The sequence below is a fragment of the Venturia canescens genome, chromosome 1 (genome assembly GCF_019457755.1).
Source record: "Venturia canescens isolate UGA chromosome 1, ASM1945775v1, whole genome shotgun sequence".
In the NCBI taxonomy this organism is placed as follows: Eukaryota; Metazoa; Arthropoda; class Insecta; order Hymenoptera; family Ichneumonidae; genus Venturia; species Venturia canescens.
Window position 1 is genome coordinate 14,571,484 of NC_057421.1, and position 22,446 is coordinate 14,593,929.

At 37.5% G+C, this 22,446-nt stretch overlaps 2 protein-coding genes across 9 annotated transcripts; both read left to right on the forward strand.

Moving 5' to 3' along the window:
* Positions 1–714: 714 nt before the first annotated feature.
* Slik (Sterile20-like kinase) lies at positions 715–19,174 on the forward strand. 8 transcript variants are annotated; one of them, XR_006262378.1, is made up of 13 exons: positions 715–960; positions 4,625–5,144; positions 5,670–5,834; positions 6,281–6,479; positions 6,600–6,730; positions 7,145–7,468; positions 8,897–8,981; positions 9,173–9,333; positions 9,505–10,007; positions 10,146–10,675; positions 10,785–13,054; positions 13,632–14,631; positions 14,859–15,000. XR_006262378.1 is itself a non-coding variant. In XM_043431681.1 (12 exons), exons 2-12 carry the CDS (start codon positions 4,986–4,988, stop codon positions 15,012–15,014), a joined length of 4,683 nt encoding a protein of 1,560 aa, XP_043287616.1. In that variant the 5' UTR covers positions 1,374–1,512; positions 4,625–4,985; the 3' UTR covers positions 15,015–19,174. The 8 variants fall into 8 exon arrangements, 1 of the variants encoding a protein (XP_043287616.1); XR_006262377.1 differs by lacking the exon at positions 715–960 and adding an exon at positions 1,374–1,512; XR_006262380.1 differs by lacking the exon at positions 715–960 and adding an exon at positions 1,374–1,512 and having other exon boundaries at positions 8,903–8,981.
* Positions 19,175–19,328: 154 nt separating this feature from the next.
* On the forward strand, positions 19,329–22,157 carry LOC122417913 (flavin-containing monooxygenase FMO GS-OX-like 4). The gene is made up of 7 exons (XM_043431830.1): positions 19,329–19,630; positions 19,724–19,963; positions 20,097–20,241; positions 20,336–20,475; positions 20,586–20,789; positions 20,883–21,168; positions 21,465–22,157. Exons 2-7 carry the CDS (start codon positions 19,743–19,745, stop codon positions 21,771–21,773), a joined length of 1,305 nt encoding a protein of 434 aa, XP_043287765.1. The 5' UTR covers positions 19,329–19,630; positions 19,724–19,742; the 3' UTR covers positions 21,774–22,157.
* The last annotated feature ends 289 nt before the right edge of the window (positions 22,158–22,446 follow it).

The window sequence follows — 22,446 nt, forward strand, 5'->3', positions numbered from 1 at the left end:
ATCTTGCTATAAATAACGTTTTTACGATGCAGTCGAAAATTTGCGTTTCAGCTGTAATGTTTTGTCGAAATTTGAATTGTTTTTGTATTGAATTTCGACCAGACTAAAAACCGGCAGTGCTGTGCATTATGTGTACAATTGCAAATTGAGAAGAAAATCACTTATTTGTGAAAAACCAAACGGTCCACAAGTTGCCTACCTTTCTTTATTTTGAGGCTATTCGACCTTTCACTCAAGTGGTAATGACAATTTCTCCGTAGTATCAACAACCAATGTATATGTGTACAAACATTATGCATGCATATATATACATGACTGCATGTGATGCTGACCAACTATATATATAGCAAAATATATAGATTACTCCTCCAAAGTTTTATACAAATTCTGTATTATCAGGTACTCAAATGTGTGACTGAACAATGATGAAGCGAAGGACCCGAAAATAGAAAAATGAGAATATTTTAAAAACGGGTGCAAAACCCCACGCTGCAAAATTTTATTATTTATCAGAATGAAAAAAACCTAGAGAGAAATTGATGGACCATACCCAGATGATAAAAGTGGCCCTCTGGTGCTAAGATTGCGGATTACGTCACTTCCCCAGGCGTGGTGTGCATGTGTATGTTGTTGAAATGTACATTCGCCCTCTAGTGGTTTTGTTTGCCCTCTCCCTTCTCCCCTGAATGACGAAGAGAGTGCGTGCGCCGATCTGCTGAAAATGGCCGTGCTCATCGAAACATACAGAGTTGTTGCCCCTTGATAGACATGTCTGTCCTCGTCAACTCTGAAAAATCTAGTTAAATCGTTTGTTTTTAGAGTGCGGTATCTCAATTTCGTGCTCGCAATAATCGTGGCTTTTCTCAACGATTCACAATTCATGGGAATACTCTATTTGTTTTTAATTGTAAACTGGAGCACTCTCAAAATTCCGTTAAAACTTGTCGTGTTCTTTCGTGCGTGAGTTTCGAGTGAAAACCTATCTATATGCATAGACCTATATACGTATATGTCTGTATGTATCCATAATATATACGATCTTGGTTGTGCGTGTGTGTGGCGCGCTCGCGCTCTCCGAAAAACACTTAGGAATGAGAAGAAGAAAAAAAAATTCTCCGATAAAACTAGCCGCCGAGTGCATCGTTGCGACTAAGCGATGAGAGTCGAATCATAAAAAAAAATACTATATACTCGAGTTCTTTTTTTCGAATATTCGAGTACTTCTATTTTTCATTTCATTTTTTTTCACCAATAGTATTGTACAGTTGCGTGAAAGTTGAGAAATTCAAGTTGAATTTCTCGGTATTTCTTTCCTTCTTTTCGCCTTCCACCTTGCGTTCTATCCTAGTATACTTCGGTTTGTGACGCGAGACGACTAAGAGAACAAATAACTCTGGGAATATTCAGTGTCAAAGTGGGGTTTTTGGGAAGACGATCCGCGGGTGTTACCTGTGTTACATACAGCCTCTTCCTCAGGGGGCATATAAGGATTTTTGAGGTTTCAAGATCGAGGTGCGTGCAAAATAACACTTCTTGCCTCAGTATTCATTAAACATTTATATTCGCTTCGACAATATTTCAATCTACGTTTACGTGCCAACTGCCGAGTTTTTTGCACTCTCGTGGATTCGACAACTCCCTTTCGTTACGTATTCACGAATGTGCGTGTATCTATATACACGTATTGACGCACACGTATGTGTTTATATATATGCATATTGCAAGGAAAGGTGTTGGCGACACTAATTTTTATCTTGTTTCGCGATGTTTACTTTTTCTCTGCACTCCGCCAGTCTCGAATTCAGTCTCAAGTTATTCGTTTTTGGCATCCTCGGCTTGAAATTTCAAGGAATTGAATTTCACCAACGATTTCATAAGTTTTTAGCAAAAATTTCCGTATCACGAGGTACAAGTGTGTGAAAAACGAGCCATAAGTTAACCATGGCGTCCGATTGATGCTCACGAACGGGCCAATATGTACAAGCTTTTGCGTCTGTATGGGCTTGTCAAAAAATTGTGTCAACCACGTAGTTCCACACGAGTTTAAGCAAACTGAGATTCCACTTTCCCACTCTTTCTCTTTTTCTCTCTCGCACACCCCGAGTCTCTTTTCCACTCGTATATACACCTGTCGATTTTGTTTTTCCACAAAAGCGTACGATTGAAAAACGCCATGATCGCTTTCATCACGTTTAACCACTTTTACTGTCTCGATTCCGGTTTTTTTTCCTCGGTTCTAGGAATCTCTCGACTTTTACGATGTTCCGTTCGATTTTACGAACTTTCCAATAATACTGACACTTTTCATCTCTTGACAGCATGAATTTTAATGGCGCTATCGGTTAACTCGTGAACCAAATAAAATCGCAAACATTTTACTCGAAATTAAGGAGTGCTGTGAGTTAATATCACCGTACAAGAATTCATCGATTTTGCGTCGATTTTTATCATTCGAGATTGAGTTTTTTTGGAGATGAGCTCAGACCACGGAATGTGTTTCCCGTGTTTTCTTTTTTTTAATCCCGATGATTCATAACTTATTAGGTGTCTTTTCGACTCCTATTAAACCCGTCTAAACGTTAGGGAGGATTTCAAACAAATTAAGGCGATTTCACGTTCCAAAATTTTTGCAAACGATCCCAAAAAAAAAAGTGGAAGTGCCGGTTATTCGACAAGCAGAATTTTTTTTCTTCACACTTCGGGATTTCTATTGAACAGGAAGAATAGCAGATCAAGCTGCGCCATTGCTCAATCAAATGAAAAAAGTCAGCCTGACGTAGTTTTAATCTGCGAGACTGCAAATTGTAATTCGTGCGCGTTACATAATTTTCATGTTCTTCGCATCTCATCGAGACTCGACTAAATTCTCGTTTACCTTGAGTCGGCTCAAATGAAACGAAGAAAATTCGCCAATATTTTGACAGAATAGAGGAGCCCAGTTGATTCTTCGATTCTGCATCTAATTTTGAGCCGTGCTCGATCAGTCTTCTTTTCGATTGCGACCCCGCGGACGACGCTGAACTTTGCAACGTTGGAGTTCAACGAGATGAACAAAAAAAAAAAATTTTCAATTGACCAATTTTTCATTTCACGAAGTATCGGTGCACCTTGAAAAACTACGAATTGAAAATTCGTCAGAGAACGAAATTGGAGAATTACTGAAATTATTGGAGGCTTTTTTTCGATCATTTCGTTGGACTCCAACGTTGCAAACTTCAACGTCATCCCCGCGGTTCGTTGTAGGAAACCAAACTTCAGCAGTTTTTTATCTTCAACATTTCGATACACGAATATTGACGAAATATTTCGGCCCAACGACCGATTCCTTATGACGTTGAAGTTTGCAACGTTGGAGTCCAACGAAATGATCTAAAAGACCCTCCAATAATTCCAGTAATTCTGCAATTTCGTTCCCTGCCGAATATGCAATTGGTAGTTTTTCAACCTGCACCGATACTTAGTAAAATAAAAAATTCGTGAATCAAAAATATTTTTTTCCTTCACTTCGTTGGACTCCAACGTTGCAAACTTCAGCGTCGTGATTCCTTCTCTCCAGTGAAACTGTTTTTTAATGAGCCGTTTTCGATTCTGTTTATAAAATTCCACGCGGATTATTAATGTTCGATCAATGCTTGGTAGTCATAAAACTATGAGACACATCGACTTATCTCTGTACGATAATGCTGCTGTAATCATTTCAGGCATCAAAATAGCTGATTTATTTCTCCTCCCTCGCAATCTTCTCTTATCTCACGCGCATTTTTTTGTCCCACTATTGTCTGTTATTCGTTCGATAGATTTGTTCTCAATTTGAGCGGGGCAACTTTTTTCATAGGAAGGTTGTTGCATGCTTTCTTGGAGTGTGTCACACAAGCTCCGTGCTGATGAATCATAAGGAAATCATTGTTCATTCGTTAATCGAATCACCTGATCAAAAGTGTTTCGACACCACGAGCTTCTCGTCAATTTTTTTCATGCGGAAAAAAATATTCAAAATTTCGCTCATTTTTTATTTTCCTATGAAATAAGTGGCAAGCTAAGATCGAATTTCTTATGCTTTTATGACGCGAATTCAATTTTTTTTCTCACTTTCCATCTCGATATTCATTTTAAACGACGGAATATTAGACCCACACGATCCTTCGATTCGTTGTAATAGTAAATTGAGCAGGGGATCGTTTATTGGTTTTTCTTTTTGCTCGTGATAGCAGAAGAGAAAAGAGGCATCCTCTGGAAATAGAAAGTCGTGGTTGCTATCAGTAAAATCAGACATATTACGTCATACTATTATTACCCGTTGATGAGGCGAATAATCTTGGAATTTAAAGATACGGTTACTCGGAAATTATATCAAACGGTTTATCATTCGTGTCGATCCATTTGCCAGACATCGGACGAGGCGAATTTTCGTTTTTTCTACACAGTAATAAAAAACAAAAAAAAACGATAAAAACGATGGAGCCACCATGTTTCCTGTAATCGACGAACGTTCTCAAACTCATGAATATCGATTTAGATGATAAACAAAAAATACTGCTCAGTCGAATAAAATAGTTTTAGTGTTTATTTGGAAAAAAATAAAAAATATGAAACTAACAGCGATATTGTGTTCTTGTGGTTTTAGTTTGGACCTCACGAAGAAATGGGCCTTGAATCATTCACGACGATTCACACCAGTCGCAACGGACTTGACGATTGATAAGACGAATAAAAATTCTTTTCTTCAAGATGCGGGAAAGAAACAACGCGATCCCCTGGGGACCAACGGGGATCTTAATCGATTGATTTAATGTTGATGGAACTTTTCTTTATTCCCTTCTAAATGTGAAATTATCACACAGATGCTCACGAACAATCCGAACTGAGGATATTTTTCTCCTATCAGGGATTATGTGAAAAGAAAGAGGAGCAAAGAGATACACGAAAAAAAGCCAGTTCACGTTTATATTTTTTCCTTGAGTACATTCATATTGTTTTTCTCAACGATGTCGTTTCTTTCGAATCTCAAGAAAGCGTTCCACTTCGGTGGCAACGACGCCAAGAAGAAAAAACTCTACAATAACATCAAAATCGACTGTGATCCACAAGAATTTTGGGAAATGATCGGCGAGCTTGGCGATGGTGCTTTTGGAAAAGTTTACAAGGTCAAAATAATTCAACAACGAAAAACAATCTTAAACAAAGTCTGCAGAAAAATCGAACCAGAGCACGAACTTTATTGTATTCAATTCACGCTTCAGTCGTAGTCGTATTACATGATTGAAACAAAATGCAATCGATACCTCGCCGGTTCTCTCGTATTCTCCATACTGCGTTCCAATGCTCAAAGTACCCTCAGGGCTTCTTAATCCAATGAAAAAATCTATCGGGGGCGGTTTATGTCATTTGTCCGACTCTCAACCACAAGATTCTCATTGTGTTTAATGATTTGCTGTAAAAATTATAATGGCATAACGATAAGTTAACGATTCAACAAATCATGAAATTTTGGTATAACTTTGTTAATCAGCAATTTTAAAGAATTAAAAAACTTTGGTTTTGTTTATCAAAAATGTCAATATTTTCGAGGTTTTCTCGTTTACTGGAAACTGCAGAATTGCTGCAAATAGATTCCCCATTTTCAGAAGATTTGAGTTTTATTATTTTGTAAATTTGACTGTAAATTATAGGCTCAGCACAAGCAGACGAATCAGTTGGCTGCTGCGAAAATGTGCGCACTGGAGGGAGAAGATGATCTGAGCGATTTCATGATAGAGATTGATATTCTCTCAGAATTCAAGCATCCCAATGTCGTTGAACTTCATGAGGCGTACTTCAAGGATGGAAAACTATGGGTATGGAAGAAGAAAAAATAGACATATTTTTAAGTATTTTAACGTGGGCGAAGCCCAAAAGGTTTGAACGCTTGCCAAAACAATCGTGTTGTAAACGATTTTACACTCATTGACACAATTATAGAACAGTCGAAAATATTAGAATTCGAATTATTTAGCTGTCGAAAATCACACTTTCATTTTCAAAAATTCCAATACACCAAAGAATTTTTTACGGTTACGTCAAATTTTTCATTCACAAACTGTTCAGTATAATTGATTATAATGAACGTTTCAATTACCAGTATGACACCTTTATAAAAATTGATGTGAAAGAACCCGACGAGTAGTGATCAGTCATTTTTTTTTCGATGAAGAAACGAATTGCGAATGAAAGAAATGGTTAAATCTTTCGAATGTTGAATCGATTTGGTTTGTAATGAAATATTTTTGTTAATCTTACGCAGATGCTGATCGAATACTGCGACGGTGGTGCTGTCGATTCGATAATGGTTGAGCTCGAGAAGGCTCTTACCGAACCTCAGATATCGTACGTTTGTCAGCAAATGACGAAAGGTCTTGCATTTTTGCACAAATCTCGAGTCATACACAGGGATCTTAAAGCTGGAAATGTATTACTCACGATGTCCGGTGGTGTAAAATTAGGTAAAGTATCAGAGAAAAACTTGGTCTGTGAGAAGTGATAACGAACAATGAGCGATTTTATCATTACGTGATTCTATTTTCCTTTTTTCTCTTCATTAATGTGAGATGTTATTATTTCAGCTGACTTTGGTGTTTCCGCAAAAAATAAGCACACCTTGCAGAAGCATGACACATTTATTGGCACACCTTACTGGATGGCACCGGAAGTAGTATTGTGCGAAACATTCAGGGACAATCCGTACGATTTTAAAGTGAGTTGGTAGTTTTTGTTACCATTGCAAGAGTTATTAGGTTTACATATTAACTTCGTGCCCTTTTCTGTTAAATACAATACGAAAAACTGATCGAATTCGTTTATAGATCCAATAATACCCAAAAATATTGTTGCATTTTGAATTCAAAGTAATTAAGGCTGAACTTCAGAATTTCATTTTTCTTCAATTATTGTACGCCACGCGAAAGCACTCAAGCAGTTTCACCGTTGGCACTTTAGATCTTGTGTCGTTGAAAAAAGTGATGCAGCGTCCTAGATATTTATAGAGCGTCCTTCAAGATATTTATAAGATCCAGTTTAAAATCTAGTGAGAATTCATTCAAAAAATGTACAAAATGTGTAAACATTAGTGAAAAAGGTGTTCTATTCACATGTATTTCTTTCTCTTTAGGTCGATATTTGGTCTCTGGGAATAACTTTAATAGAATTAGCTCAAATGGAACCGCCGAATCACGAAATGTCGCCTATGAGAGTGCTTTTAAAAATACAAAAAAGTGATCCGCCGAAGCTCGATCAACCGGGCAAATGGAGTAAAGACTTCAATGATTTCATAGCAAAAGCTTTGATAAAGGATCCATCGTTGCGACCAACGGCTGACGAGTTGTTAAAACATTCCTTCATTAATCGAACATTGGATTCAAAGCCCATAAGAGATTTGTTGTTGGAGTATAAGGCCGACGTTGTTGAGGAAGAGCTCGTTGACGAGGAGGCTGAGGTGAGTCTTCAAGTTCCCATTGATCGTTTATCAATTTATTTCTATTTTAGAAAATATTTCGACGTCGATTAATCGACGAAATTCAATGAAGATGACCTTTAAATGTCGAGCATAGATTAGCCTCGAGGATTGTTCCCTCGTTATTCTGTTTCGGAATGTTGAAGAAAAAAATGATCAAAAGCAAAACCCCTGAAATTAACTCTGCAAGATATGTGATTGCGGTTGTTTCCAATCCTCGCACGTTCAGTAAAATAAGATTTCTGACGATGTTACTGAAAAAGCTGGAAATCGTCATTGATCGTCCGTCTGAAAGCAAAGCACTTTAGGTAACAGGCATAAATGTACCTTTTCCCTCGTTCATCAACGTATCTGGCTAATTTTAAATACGACTGGATATTTAGCACGCTAGGGAAAGCAATAGACGAAATAACAATAAAGTTGTTGAATAAGAAAACAGTAATGTTTAAACAAAACGACATAGAGTAGTTTCCGGCTCGATACGTCGATTTAACATATTATACATCCATTGTTACACGCTTGCACTACAAATAGAAGGCCAAAAAGGCGAAAAAACACAGAGAACAGTATCAGCGGATTGGTAAGCTGCTCCCGTGTTTTTTTTTTTTTTCCATTCCTAGTCCATCAATGTCCAATAAAACTTGAATTGTCATGCATCACCTGAAAAAAAAAAACACGAAAATAACGAATTTGTAAAAAAAAGTCTCGGTCCTGAGGAGAAATCCAACCAAAGCGCTCGTTGTAGTTCAGTCATTAATATTTGAATTTCCCCCTCCATTTTGTTTATAAATCCGTAATGAAATTGTTGTAATGCTCTTAATGAATGTGCTGTTGTAATTTCGATAATTTGGCTGTGCATGCGGCTCTCCTGGGCCTCGCCAGCCCCAACATACGTGCGACTGTCAGGTCAGTAGCTTTTTGCCAAATCTCCCGCGGTCGACGATCTACGTTCGTTGTGTATTTTTTTATTTTTATTTCCTTTATTCTTCGGTGCATAATAAATTAATTGAAATGTGCTTCGTTTTTTTTTAATGCAACGAAACTTTTTTCATATGAAACAAATTAAATGGAGGGAGCTCTAAGTTTAAAGTCAATTGATGAGGTCGATTCGTAGGATAGTGTCACTCATTTTTTAAAAGAAGATTTAACACACAATGATACTTTCATTCTCCAAAGATGTAAAGTTTCTTGATGACAAGTTTTCATATTCGATTGACTTGAATGTGAACTGTTTCCTTGTAGTTAGTTTAGTAAATTTGATATTCTCTGTTGCCTTCGTTATTCGAATTCAGTTCAGTATACTTATAATTTTTTTTTCTTCGGTCACATTCGATGGTTCTCGAATTTGATGAAGAAATTGCGGTACAGTTTTTTTTTTTATTCTTGCTAATACAAACTGGTGAATTCCAGGAGCAGCGCACATCACAGCTTCCTCTGGAGCTGGACCAACTCGCAGATGACTCTACATCTATGCGCAGCGACACTGATGTTAAAGGTCAGAATCACATATTGCTCTCGCATATTAAATTTCTCATATTTTTTGGATAAAATTTGCGATAAGAATGAAATTGTATTTTTATTCTTTTCATTCATATCGAGTCGTATTATCGGAAGGTGTAACGAATTTTTGTTGGATTTTGGAAAATTACCTATTAAGAGATGTCATTTTTCTTTTATTCATTTCAGTCACAGAGAAGGAAGGTGTTGTTGCGGCAGCCGAGCAAGCAAAGAAGGAAGATAGTCACAAACGCGAGATCAATCGGGATGGTGAGAAAGAGGAGAAGAGCAAAAAACTTCGGAAAGCTGATTCGAAAGAGAGCATCCCAACGTCCGTTGAGAAAAAGCCGGTGAGTTGATGGCATTCTGATATTCGATCCGGTATTTAAATTTACTTTTTGTATAATTTTCCGTACGTGTCCCGTTAGGTGATTATCTCTATATAAGTTTGATATTGACCCGTTCAAAATGAAAATGCAGAACCCAAAAGAATACAAAGTAATAATGCCAATGGTTTTCAGGCTCCAAAGCCCCCTGTTCCGGTTGATGTGAGTGAGAAAAAATCATCGCGTGAAAAAGGTCCAGCGCCACCTCCTCCGGCAGTTCGGCAAAACAGCAAAAGTGAAGATAAGGAGAATGTGCCGAAAGTGACTGAGGCCTCGAGTGGCACGGAGTTATCGGAAAAATCGTCTACGATTAACGACAAGCGAAACGAGAAGATGACAGCGGAAAACCAGGCTGATCACGTACGACAGAGTCTTAATGGTGAAGAACAAAAGGGACGAGTCGACGATAAAAAGGCATCGGAAGGTAGCCCGGAAATCGAGAAGAAGAAAGGCTTGACGGAGAACAAAAAAGACGTTGATATGAGAGCAAAATCTGTGGAAAATAAGAGAACAACGGTCGAAAAAGATCAAGAAAGTTTAGAGGAAAAACGGAAATCAGCACCAGTTCAACCGGAGTCTTCGGATGTTTGGAAAAAACCCGTTTTCAGTAAGCAGAGCTCTCTGGACGAAAAACGGGGGTGAGTAACTCTGAAAAATCTTATTTCATGTGTGTCAAAGGTTACAAAATTTCCTCGACAAATATTGAAGACGTTTATTGTAATTTTTCCTTTGAAGTGATATAATAGTTGCGAGCCTCACGTCATTTTTATCCGCAGAAGCGAGAGTAAAGTTATCGAGGAACGACCACGTTACGAGAAGCAGATATCGCTCCAAGAAAGTCGTCAAAGTCTCGAAGAAAAGAGAAAATCAGTAGAGAGCAAGCTAAACGCAGTCTTGGAGAAGCGTATTTCTATGGAAGCGGTGAAACGCATGTCCGACGCTTCAATAGAAACATTGAAACGTAGCACACAGTCGAGCAGCGAAACTTCGTTGTTCTCGGAGAAGAACAACGCTCGTGCTTTCTCGAGTGAGAATATTAAGACGGGTGGCGAATTCGGAACAAACAAGACTGAACGACCGGCCAAAAGTCGTAGCGCTGGATCGTCGAGAAACGATTCCCTTGAGAACTTTGACCAACAATTTGACGGCGATAGAAAAAATCGAATTCACGAGGACACGGTCGATCGCAGTTCGAATCGAGAAAGAAGGGGTTCGGGTGTCAATGTTTCTGTCATTACATCGACGCCGATTAGAAGCAAGAGCCTCTCAAGAACGGAAAGTGGCGATAATGTTGTCGTTATTACGGGTGAGATTTATTTTGTGAAAAAAATATGCATCAAAGAATGTAATGTTTTTTCCAATACTTGCATAGAATGCTTTCTTCATTTTTTTGTTTGTTTTTTTTTGTTGTCTAGGAAAATCACAATCTGAACAGGATCCTCGTTCAAATACATCAACGACCGTGCGAATAACAGCGGATTCTCCTGATCCATCTAACAGTTTAGCGAGTAACGTGAGCCAGGTAACAGTAGTAACGACTCACCCGCCGGTACTGATAGACGCGACTTCGACACCGCCGCCGCTGCGTCGTCAATCACCAATTTCGGAAGTGGTTATAGTCGCAAACGAGACGAACAAGACGCAAGTAAACGAGTCTTCGACCGACGACGACGGTTTCACGTCGCTGGACAGCCTTGAGTATACACCTCACGAGCAGCCGATCGTAATAACGGAAGCACCAAAGCGCATAGGCAAAAAATTGGATGAATCAGAGGTTGTGATAGTGAGTTCGATCGTAAACGATGAATTGAACGAAGAATTAACGAATGAACGGGACACGAGTCACGTATCGGTGGTGACGGTGGGTGACGAGGGAGAACGGGTGAAGGATTCTTCAATAAATGCATCGAGCAAGCGCAACGTCGCTCGAACTATTTCGTCCAACAGTGACAAGTGTACGAACGATCATATGCTGGCGAATCGGGAAAATGTCGACGATTTCACAAGAACGGCGATGACAGTCGCTGGCACGACTGTTGAATCAACCGATGTCGATGAGGTCCAAGATGGAAAATCAAGAAAAATGAATGGGCAATTAAAAACGGAACAGACTGGCCGTAATCACGAAATGGCGCGATCGTCGAGTGGGAAAGTTCGTGAAAAACACGATTCAAAGGAAAAACGCGCGTCACCTGATTTTTACGAAGCTTCAAGGTCACAGAGCGATTCAGGCTCGACGCGTTCGCACACACCTAACAAGAGTAACGATCGATCTGATGCTGAATCCATATCGACTACCACGAGCCAAGATAGCCGCGGCTCGAATAAAGAAAATCACGCTGGACGTGATTCAATTCGTCAATTCCCGGAACACGAAGACGAAGTTGTTCTTCGTCGTAAACCCGATTACAACCGCGAACAACCGAGACCACCGAGGAGCAAGGAGGATATACAAATGATGAATTTGAAGAAAAAGACTCGAAAACGTACCCGAAAGTTTGAGATCGACGGTGTCGTTGTGACAACAACCACTTCCAAAGTAATCTATGGTGATGACGAGAATGGGCGCACTTACGATGATCAAATATTCCGCAAGCAGGAACTGCGGGAGCTCAAAATGTTACAGAAGATGGAACAGAAGCAATTTCAGGATTTATCGCAAAAGTCACATTTCAACAAGGATCAACAGGAAAGACGTTTCGAGCAAGAGAGACAATTATTAGAGCGCGGTGCCGAGGCTGATCTCGATACATTGGCACGGCAACAGAGACAGCAAATCGAACGTGCAGAAGCTCAGCAAGAGGCCGATTTGCGTTTGGCTTCGAAAAAAATTCGTGGCGAGCAGGAACGTGATTTGAAACAATTTCGGGATGGCCTCAAACAAGAATTACGCTTGCTCAAACAAGAGGTCGACCTTATGCCTAAAGAACGAAGAAAGAGCGCTTTTAAAATGCGCAAAGAGAAATTAGAAGCGGAACACGAAGAGAGAGAAAAACTGTTTCTCGAGAAATTGAACGAAAGTCACGAGACTTCGCTCAGACGATTGTCAGACAGTCATCGTGAAAAAATCGCCCTTATGGAACGCCAGTTTTTACAACAGAAACAACAGTTGATGAGAGCTCGCGAATCCGCTATTTGGGAATTAGAGGACCGTCAAATTCATGAGAGGCAACAATTGTTGAAGAGACAACTCAAAGATATTTTCTTCTTGCAACGTCATCAAATGCTCATACGCCATGAGAAAGAATTGGAACAGATGAAACGAATGAACCAACGCAAGGAAGAAGAATTGATCAAGAGACAAACGGTCGAACGTCGCAATCTACCAAAACGCATACGCAACGAGATGAAAGCTCGTGAAATGATGTTCCGCGAGTCCATGCGGATTTCCATAAGTTCAGCTTTAGCTACCGATCCCGATGCCGAACGGGATAAGCTCAAAAAGTTTCAGGAAAACGAGAAAAAACGTTATCGTGCCGAGCAACAGAGATTCGAACTTAAACACGCCAGACAACTCGAAGAGGTCAGAGCACAGAGCGACGCGACGATCAAAGAGCTCGAACAGTTGCAGAATGAGAAGAGAAAAATGCTCATGGAGTACGAGACTATGAAGCTCAAGGAGCAGGAGGAAGCTTATACGAAAGAGCTTAAAGAATGGAAGGCACAGTTGACGCCTCGCAAACAGGTAAGTCTCTTGGAAAATTGTCGACGAATGAGAGACGGAAATGGAGCCAGAGAAGAAATCTTTAGTTGCGAAATCGCGGTATGAGAAAGAGAAAGAAAGAATACGAAAGAAAGAAATGAAAAGTGTGAAAAAAAGTTTTGCTGAATTTAACAATTTCTTTAGTAATATGCACTACCGAGGTCAAAATTGTCAAATCTGATTGCTGAAAACATTTCATTTCCACGTTTTTTTTCCTTGAGTACAACTTTAAATGTTTGCTTTGAGAAAAATTGATATCGTGCCTCCTGTAAAGTGACGTTTTACTTGCTGTGCAAAATAAAAAATTCAGGGTGAGTTTTTTTACTGCACCGTACGTTAAAAAATTTTTCGAGATATAAAAATCGAACGATCCGACTTTCGCGTAGTAAAATTTGGCACAATTTTCTCTCGTTTCAATTAAGCTACTCGCGCTGGTCCCTCATTTTTCTGTTAATTTTTCAGTCAGCCAGTTCTTAACATTAGAAACGACAAAAACATCGTGAAATACTTTTTTAACGAAAAATCTTTTTTTCTCGATATTTTGTCTTTTGTTTTATAGAAATTAGAAGCTGAACTGGCGAGTCAAATGGAAGCGTTGGAGGCCCGTTATCGAGATTATTTGCCCTCCCGATTATCCTCCCTATCGTTTGCGGCTTTTACCTTATCCGCAATGTCCGCAGCTTCGGCGTGGAAAAAATCACCTCACATGTCACGTTCCATGCCAAATTCACCTACACCTTTCAGTATACCGAGGGTTACATTGCGCGGCAGTGGCTCGGATACTGGTTCTATTAACGGTACTCTCCCAAGATCCCACGACATCCCGCCCAATCCGCGCAGATAAAGTCTCATTTTTGTATGGCCCCTTGTACTCATTTTTGTGTGTGTCTTTCATTGAATACGTCCGTGGCAAAACCTTCCTATGTGCATTGTAACGTCCATACTCATCGTTATCTCGTTCGTTTCACAAAAGTATTTGGATTTTTTTGCGCAACAAAAAAATTACAAAAGGAGAGCAAACTACGCTTGTTGTTTGTAATTTGACAATACAAATTGCGAATAACGATTGTAATAGTAATAGATGAATCGATTATAGATCGATTAGAAAGCAACAATGTCGTTGGAAAAGATCTCGGATTATTGATTTTTTCTGACGAACAAAAATCATTGTCCATTCCGAAAATTCATAACATTCTTTATCGCTTATGTCTTTGTGTTTCTTCCTCTCTTTCTTTCGTTTTGTCCATCTTCATGGTCTGTGTGTACGTGTGTTCTTTTTCCATCAAAATTCTATGAAAATTTAAAAGATAGCTCGATATCAATGTTGGGTGCAGTTAGATCAGTGTTTTAGATACTTAGTAAAGTTTATTGGAATTGCACAAATGCTCATCATTATACACCTGGGTATGCTTTTGTCAGTCACGAAAAAAAAAAAAAAAAAAAAAAATCAAATAAAGTGATAACAATGAATCCCAGTCAAACATTCCTTATGAAAGTGAGCCAATCTAAAACCAGAATCCAGCATTGATTGGAAGGAACGTGTGATTAAGTTGCAGAAGGTTAGTCAATCACGAAAAAAAAAATCAGTAACAGTATTTATTGAGCAGAGATACCATGAATTTCTGAGTAACTGCATCGTAGAACTCGCATAATACGAGAACTTGAACACGGTTCAGCATTGCTCCGTGAAACCGACAGAACAAGCATTGTGATTGCTGAAATTTTTATGATTAAATATCCAGAAAACGACAAAAAAATAAATTTTCGAATTGATGTTTTATTGCAGAGGCTTGAAGAACAATTTGCGATGCAACTGGATGAGCAAGAAGCAATTTACGGACCGAGTGCTATACCGCTTTGCTTGCCACCGGATCTTCCGGATTTGACTCATCACACAGCTGGTTCGACCCGAAGTTCTCTGTCGTCAGTGAGCGAGGGCTGAAAAATGTCCATTCCGAGAGCTCTCGCTCTCCCTCTCTTTCTTCCACACACACACACACACACACACACACACACACACACACACATACATGCATCGGATGAAGCAGCAAAAGAATTGATGGGAAGACAGACTTTTCAACGGAGTCTTCGCTGACATTTGCATACAAGCGTAAATCGTCGCTTTTAACTCATAGACAACTATTACGATATACATATGTCTTTGGCTCAGTAAAAAAAGTGTCAAAGTCGTTGTATGGCTTGGTTCAAGAAGCGGCTAATTTGCGAATTAAATTATGAATTTAGCCACTTCTTTCATTAACCAGTACGTACATATACGTATACATCAATGACTTTGCAAAGCGATCTTACCGTTGGCCGACTGCTGCTAATCGATATTTACGAATAAGACTGCACGGGGCGCTTTCACAGCGATTAGATAAAAAGAAAAAACGATTCATCGATGATGAAACTTGGCGTTTTTTTTTTCGTGAACATCAAAAGATGAGGGAGGTAATAAAAAAAACTCAAACTATATAATTAGAACTAAACGAATGAAAGAACGGAAAGAGAGGAAAGTAGTGTGTACATAAATCGCAATGTTTCTTACGATGCTTATACGGGAAGAGAACTATACTAAATATCGATACAATTCACTATAATCCGCCCGATCGATGTTCAGAAATGTCGCTAGTGACTTATACAATTCTCAATGTTTTTTTGTACGAAAATACATTCACAACACCGAATAAAACACTCATACATGTATTTACATTTAATTTCCGTCGTATTCGACTCCGTTTTTTACCTCCATTTTGAAACAAACGTTTTTTCATGTGAAATGGAAACTTGGAAGAGTGACTGTGACAATAGTTGTTCAAAATTTGCCACATTTCACTACAATCCTCAACGTAGATTCGATCACAATTTTTTTTGTCATTTTCAAATTGAAGGTGGAACTTTTTAAGTGAAAATTTGTAGATTAACGGAAGTGCTGATGGAAAAACGATGAGCATGAGAGTATATGAATATTACATGTATATATGTGTATGTGTGTTTATATTTATTCACATGCCTTGTATATGATACATCCATAAAGTAAAAAACCTTAGAGTTTTATGATACCTTAGAGGGATTATGAAAAAAAAATGTCAATTCTCTTGGAATTGAATATCGATACGAATTTTCTTCTCAAACATACACGATTCCGAAAGAAAATGAAATTCAATTTGCCAATTATTTGATCAACTTCAACACAACACGGAACGTGTTATCGTAAAGGGAAATAAATTAGAATGGAACAAATGAGATGAGAAAATGCCGATATATTTTGTGAATAACGAAACTGCAGCCGAGAATATTATTCGAAAAAAAACGAAAGATTTTTGACTGTTTTAAACGTTCAACATGTACAGAAGTACAGAAAAAAATGTTAACAATACGAATTTTAGAAAGAAACGATTGCGCAACGAAAGCCGAACGAAGTAGCACAAGTCTTGCAATTTTCGTCTCCCAGACAGAAATAATTAATACACGAAATAATGATAACGTCCAGATAGAAAAGAAAAAAGTTAACGAAATCACGTCTAATTATACTGTACGAGAAAACGAAGCGAGAAATTGACGCAAACAAGTTGGCAAAGCTACTCGCCGATACGATACAGGAATTTTTTCCCTGAAAATATACATACATATATTTTAATAAATATACAAATGAATCGCACTAGAGATCGTATTAAAAAAAAAAGAAAAAGAAAACAAACAAACAAATAACAACACCAAATATAATACTTGTAATTTTTTTGATTAATTTTCATCGTACGATGAGAAGAAAATATTTCCACAACGGCATAGAGAATCTCGTTTTGAGTAGCAAAAAGAAGTTCTTCCTCTTTTCTTTTCACTTCTTCCATGTCAAATAATTCATTCTTACATTTACTATTGCTATACAATAAAAAAAGAAGGATATGAGAGCAACTTGTACATATACTGGGATGTGTCATTTCAGAGCAACATTTTTCCTTTTACGATTTCGCCCTAAACGTTCTCTATTCGTGTCGGAAGCAGATTGTGCGAAAAAAGAGGCCTGTCCAAAAATATTCAGAAGTCTTTTTTGTTAGGCTATTGTGAATATGTTCGAAACTTTTGAATGGTGACTTGGAGGGAATTTAAAAAAAAAATCCCTCCAATTGAATCTGTAGATGTTCAAAGTTCATTTTGTGATCGATTTTGATCTTTAGCTCTGTCTGGAGTAACTACAGATTTGATTTAAGGAACTCTTTCTTGGAGTACCCATTTTCATAAAGTTGTTATTCGAATACAAATTATTCTGTAAAATTGACTTTAATCTAGAGTCGCAGTACTCAAGACGACTACACTTATGTTTAAGTGAATCGCTCCCAGATTAGTATATACCGGAGTATGGTAAACTATAATGACGTTGCGCAACTTTGTAATATTCTTCCTCTAGATCCTCCTTTCGCACAATTTCGTTTTTCGATGCAAACGAAAGAATTTTTAGACGTAACTGTAAAAAAGATCCTGCCCTGAAATGTCATATCCCAATATATACATTTATTCATATATACTACGATAAGAAGTTATGAAGAGTGAAGAAAAATCGTTTTCCCTATAAGTCGCTTTCGATTCGAAAATGATTCTACTTTATTTTCCGATTCTCTCTTGCACCGGAGACGTTTAACACTACTAAAAAAAACCATCGAGCCCCCACTTCTTATGACGTTGAAGTTTATTTTGTTAAAATACAACAAAATTATCATTTTTTGTTTCCAGTCACATAAACTTTTTGGCATTGAAGAACGTCATCGAGCTGTTGTTTAGTCATTTCCAGAAAATAATAAGAGAAATATACGAAAAATGTTGAAAGATTTGGAACAATTCGATAAAAAGTTTTGTTTCGTTCGACACTTCAATGCCATAAATGTTTTATTTTTCAACTCAATGAGGTTGCTCAGTGGGAATGGATTTTATTTTTCATTCTTTCTGCGCAACACTGTGTTGTTTGCGCCATTAAATCATGAGATTTTTCTTATTTTCATTCCAATCATACAAACTTCGTACACCTTTCCAAAGTATCGGTGATATGACATGAATTTTTTCCAATGTTAAATCTTTCTTTTTTGTGTTTAACAAACAAATGAAATTAAATAGTTTATTGCACTAGTTAATTTGAGCAAATAACCAGAAAAAAGATCGTTACCCATGACGATCGGGAAGCTTTTTCTTCTAACTTTCACCAATTTTCTTCTCTTTCCCTTCGTCCTAATTATGATATTGTGAGCTTAGAAAACGTTAATGCATCATTCTTCTTTCTCCCATTTGTACATTAATTCCCATTATTGTCAACTTGTAACTACCGCTTCGCAACTCTTTTTTGATAGATAACGTTTCATTGTTTTGTATATTTATAATATCATGGGTCAGCTGTTGATTATTTAATATTAGAAAAGTAAAATTCAATAAATCGGTCACTAGTGATGGACAGTCGCTGGAAAAAAAAGAAAAAAAAACTTGGAAAATTGCAATTTCAACTGTGTTGTTGAATTTCATTTTCAAATAGTTGAATTTACAATTTTCTTTTTACTGTACTATACGATCAATAGTATAGTAATTTTCCTCGATATCGCGAATCGCTGTCCGCGTGATAATCACGCGTTACTCCCATCGCGATTTTCGACGAGACACCATTGTACAGCGATACATTATTGTGGGACGAGAGTATTTTCAAAATTTTATAAATATATTTTTCTTCTTATCCTCGAAATTGCTTGCCGCGTATTCTTTAATTTTGGAATATAAAATATAATTCATCATTGAGTTTACGAAAAAAAATGTAATTAACGACGAAAAAAATGTTGAAAGTACGATTCGATGTATGAATATTGAGTTTGTTGTTGGGAATAGACTGTTTGTGAAGCAAGCACAGAAAACGAAAGCTGAAGTTGGTTATTTGAACTGTAACATAAATCTATCATTATTAATTTTATTATCATTATTATTATTACTTGCTCAGAACTGGATATGTTTAAGTTCAATATTGATTATCTATATTATTGATAATTATGATATAGAATTTACTTATCGAAATTAGGCGATATGTTATTAAGATGGAAAAAAACAAGTAATAAATATTTTAATGCTAAAGCTTCGTTGGTTTCAATGCAGTGATTACTATTATTGTTTTTCCGACGACGAGATAATACGCTTCGGCGAGGAGGGAAAAGATTTTTATTTTTTGCGATAAGATAACCGGAGAAAGGGAAGGTACAGTAAATTGAAATTCTCGAGTGAACTCGACATGGCTGATGAACGATTTTCTTTTATATACTTAGCGTCAAGACGCTGCAGCGTCTCTAGAAATAATTGACCACGACAGTGTAGTGTAGTTTGTTGAACTATGTATTTGGAATGTGTAATGGAAAAATTCGAATTTGAAAACAAATATGCTATAGCTTTTGACGAGTTACGTTTAAAAATTAACCGTATCCGGTTCGTCCGTGGAGTGAAATCATCGCGGTCATCTTATCTAGCGGTTCGAATGTTTTTGTCGCGGTTTCCTGAAGCCTCTGCGTCGTCTCGTCGTATATAAACCGTCGATTTGTAAGCCAAAGTGTTTCATCGTTTCATCCTTCAGTCGACATTCTGTTTCAGTTTTTTTCAACATTTTTCTGATCTTGGAATTCTTGTTCATAGATTCAGTGCTGTATCAGAGATGGGTGATTCTGACAAGTCTACGAGAATTCGCGTTTGCGTTATTGGAGCAGGAGCGGCTGGCCTTTGCGCCGCTAGACACTTGGCGAGCGAAACGCGAAACTTCGAGCCCGCGGTTTTCGAACAGCAAAATGATGTCGGTGGCACTTGGATTTACGAAGAAAAAATCGGCCTCGATGATCATGGATATCCCATACATTCGAGCATGTATGCAAACTTGAGGTCAGTATTTTATACCTTATTTTATAATATTTGCAAATATCATTCAAACGCCTTAAAGAATCACATTTGGAGAGAGGGATTAATGTGTTTCCTTTGCCTCTCTTATTCTCATTGAATTTTTCATCGCTTTCAGAACGAATTTACCATTAAAATTGATGAGTTTTCCGGACTACTTGACACTGGGACAATCGACCGATGCTGCTTGTGGAACTCATCAGGATGTTCTGCATTACTTGCACGATTATGCTGATCATTTTCAACTTCGTCAATACATCCAGGCACGTCGACTCACAACCATTATCATAATTTATTTGAATATCTTTCAAGATTTTATTGAAACAATAATTTTTTTATTTTCATGTGATTCCTCAGTTCAATACCAGAGTCGAATGCGTTCGTCCAGTGATAAATGCAGATCATTGGAAAAAAACCAGTTGGAAAGTTCGAGTGAGAAACATAAAAACCCAAGTACTCGAGGAGAAAGACTTCGATGCAGTTGTGATTTGCAACGGGTAAACCACAAATCGATTATGCCATTTATTCCTCAATTGAAATAAGGATAATTAAAATTTTACATAAAATGAAATTTTTTTACTATCTAACATAAAACAATGTTCGTTAGTCATTTTTTCGAGCCGGACATACCACTGATACCGGGTATCGAAACATTCCCTGGGAGTGTGATGCATAGCCACGAATATAGGAAACCAGATCAATTTGAGGGGAAACGTGTGATCGTCTTGGGAGCCTCTTCTTCAGGCATTGACATCGGTATCGAAGTCGCAGGCAAAGCAAGTCATGTTTATCTCAGTCACAATCATGAAAGGTAATTTTCTTACTCTATATTTCTACAATGATAAATGTAAAGTTCTATTTTTAAATTCGTTTATAATTCACATTTTTCGTTCATCATTCACAGATTGAACGGTTCTTTGCCCTACAATATGACGCAGGTGGCTGGAGTTGAGAAAATAAGCAACAAACAATTCACTTTACGGGATGGTACGAACGTTGAGGTCGATTCTTTCATCTATTGCACCGGTTACAAATACACCTTCCCATTTTTGGATGAAAGCTGCTCAATAAAGATTGACGAGAACTATGTCAGTCCTTTGTACAAGCATTTGGTCAATGTCGAACATCCGTCGATGTGCATCGTTGGAATTCCTACCACGGTCATTCCGTTTGCTCTTTTCCATATGCAGGTATAAAAATAATTCACCTAATTTTACGTACAAGTAGAACGAAAGACTCGAAACGATGAAAAAAATCATTTTCGTTTCGAATTCTAAGACTTTTAATAATATCAAGTTGTTTGGGACTTTTCAACATTAGTAGCTATCACATTATTGACAATAAAAAATAAAATGCATTGAATTTTGATGGTAACTTGTCATGAGATGAGCTTGTGTGAAAATATCCGTCCTCTGAATTGTCTTTTTGGTTGCTTTTTCTCATTGAAATGTTAAAAAACGTTTGTTTATTGCTTTCTTCAAAACAGATAAAATACTATTTGAGAGTATTGAGGGGAAAAGTGTCACTGCCAACGAAGGCTGAAATGCTTGAAGATTCAAAGTTGAAATCAACGAATAAGAGACACGCTCACACGCTCGGAAATCAACAGTTCGATTATAACGATGATTTGGCGATATCCGGGAGCTTCGAGAGACTTCCAGCTTATTATAAAAACGGTTATTTGGCTTGGCACGAAGCCCGAGCCGGAAATCTTTTGAATTACAAAGACAGCAAGTTCGTCATATTGCCGGACAATGTTAACGTCCAAATAACGCCAGCAACGTTACCAGCTTAATTGGCAAACAAAAAAACCTCTGATATTGTTTAAGCTCCTGAGGATTCCGGTCGGCCGTGAAGTTGATCTGAATGGAATGCATTTTGAGTTGTAAATATTGGTACTTCGAAATCAGCCTTTGAAAAAGCATTAAAAATTCGTATTTTCCATAGACAATTTCATCTTAAAACTATTCTACAAAAGTCTAGAAAATTGATGACCAAGTTATGATTATTATTGTGAAAATATTGAAAAATGTGTAGATTCTATTGAGCATTCAAAGTTCAGGGCCATATCACGAGCCCATTCGAATAATTATCTTTTCAAGATTATGCTTTTTCTTTAGTGTAAAAAAGTAATTAAAAAACAGATATTAAGTGAAAATAAAGGTTTTAGGTGATGTAAGTACAGACTGGAAATCATCCACGTCCCTTCTCGTATCATTTAGCACGGTGAAATTTCTTGTGTAGACGCATCGATACAAAATTTTTATGCTCAGTAACTGAGTTGGCCACGGATTCAATGAATCCATGTGTCTTTACACGAATTTGAAAATAAGTCAATAATTTTCTCGTTAACTATGATGAAACAAAGGTACTCCAGACACCGAATCGTTGAATAACTATCGGGTTCGAAATTCTGAATCTCAAAACTCCTCTATTTATGAACGTTCGTTAGAATCCATAATTATATG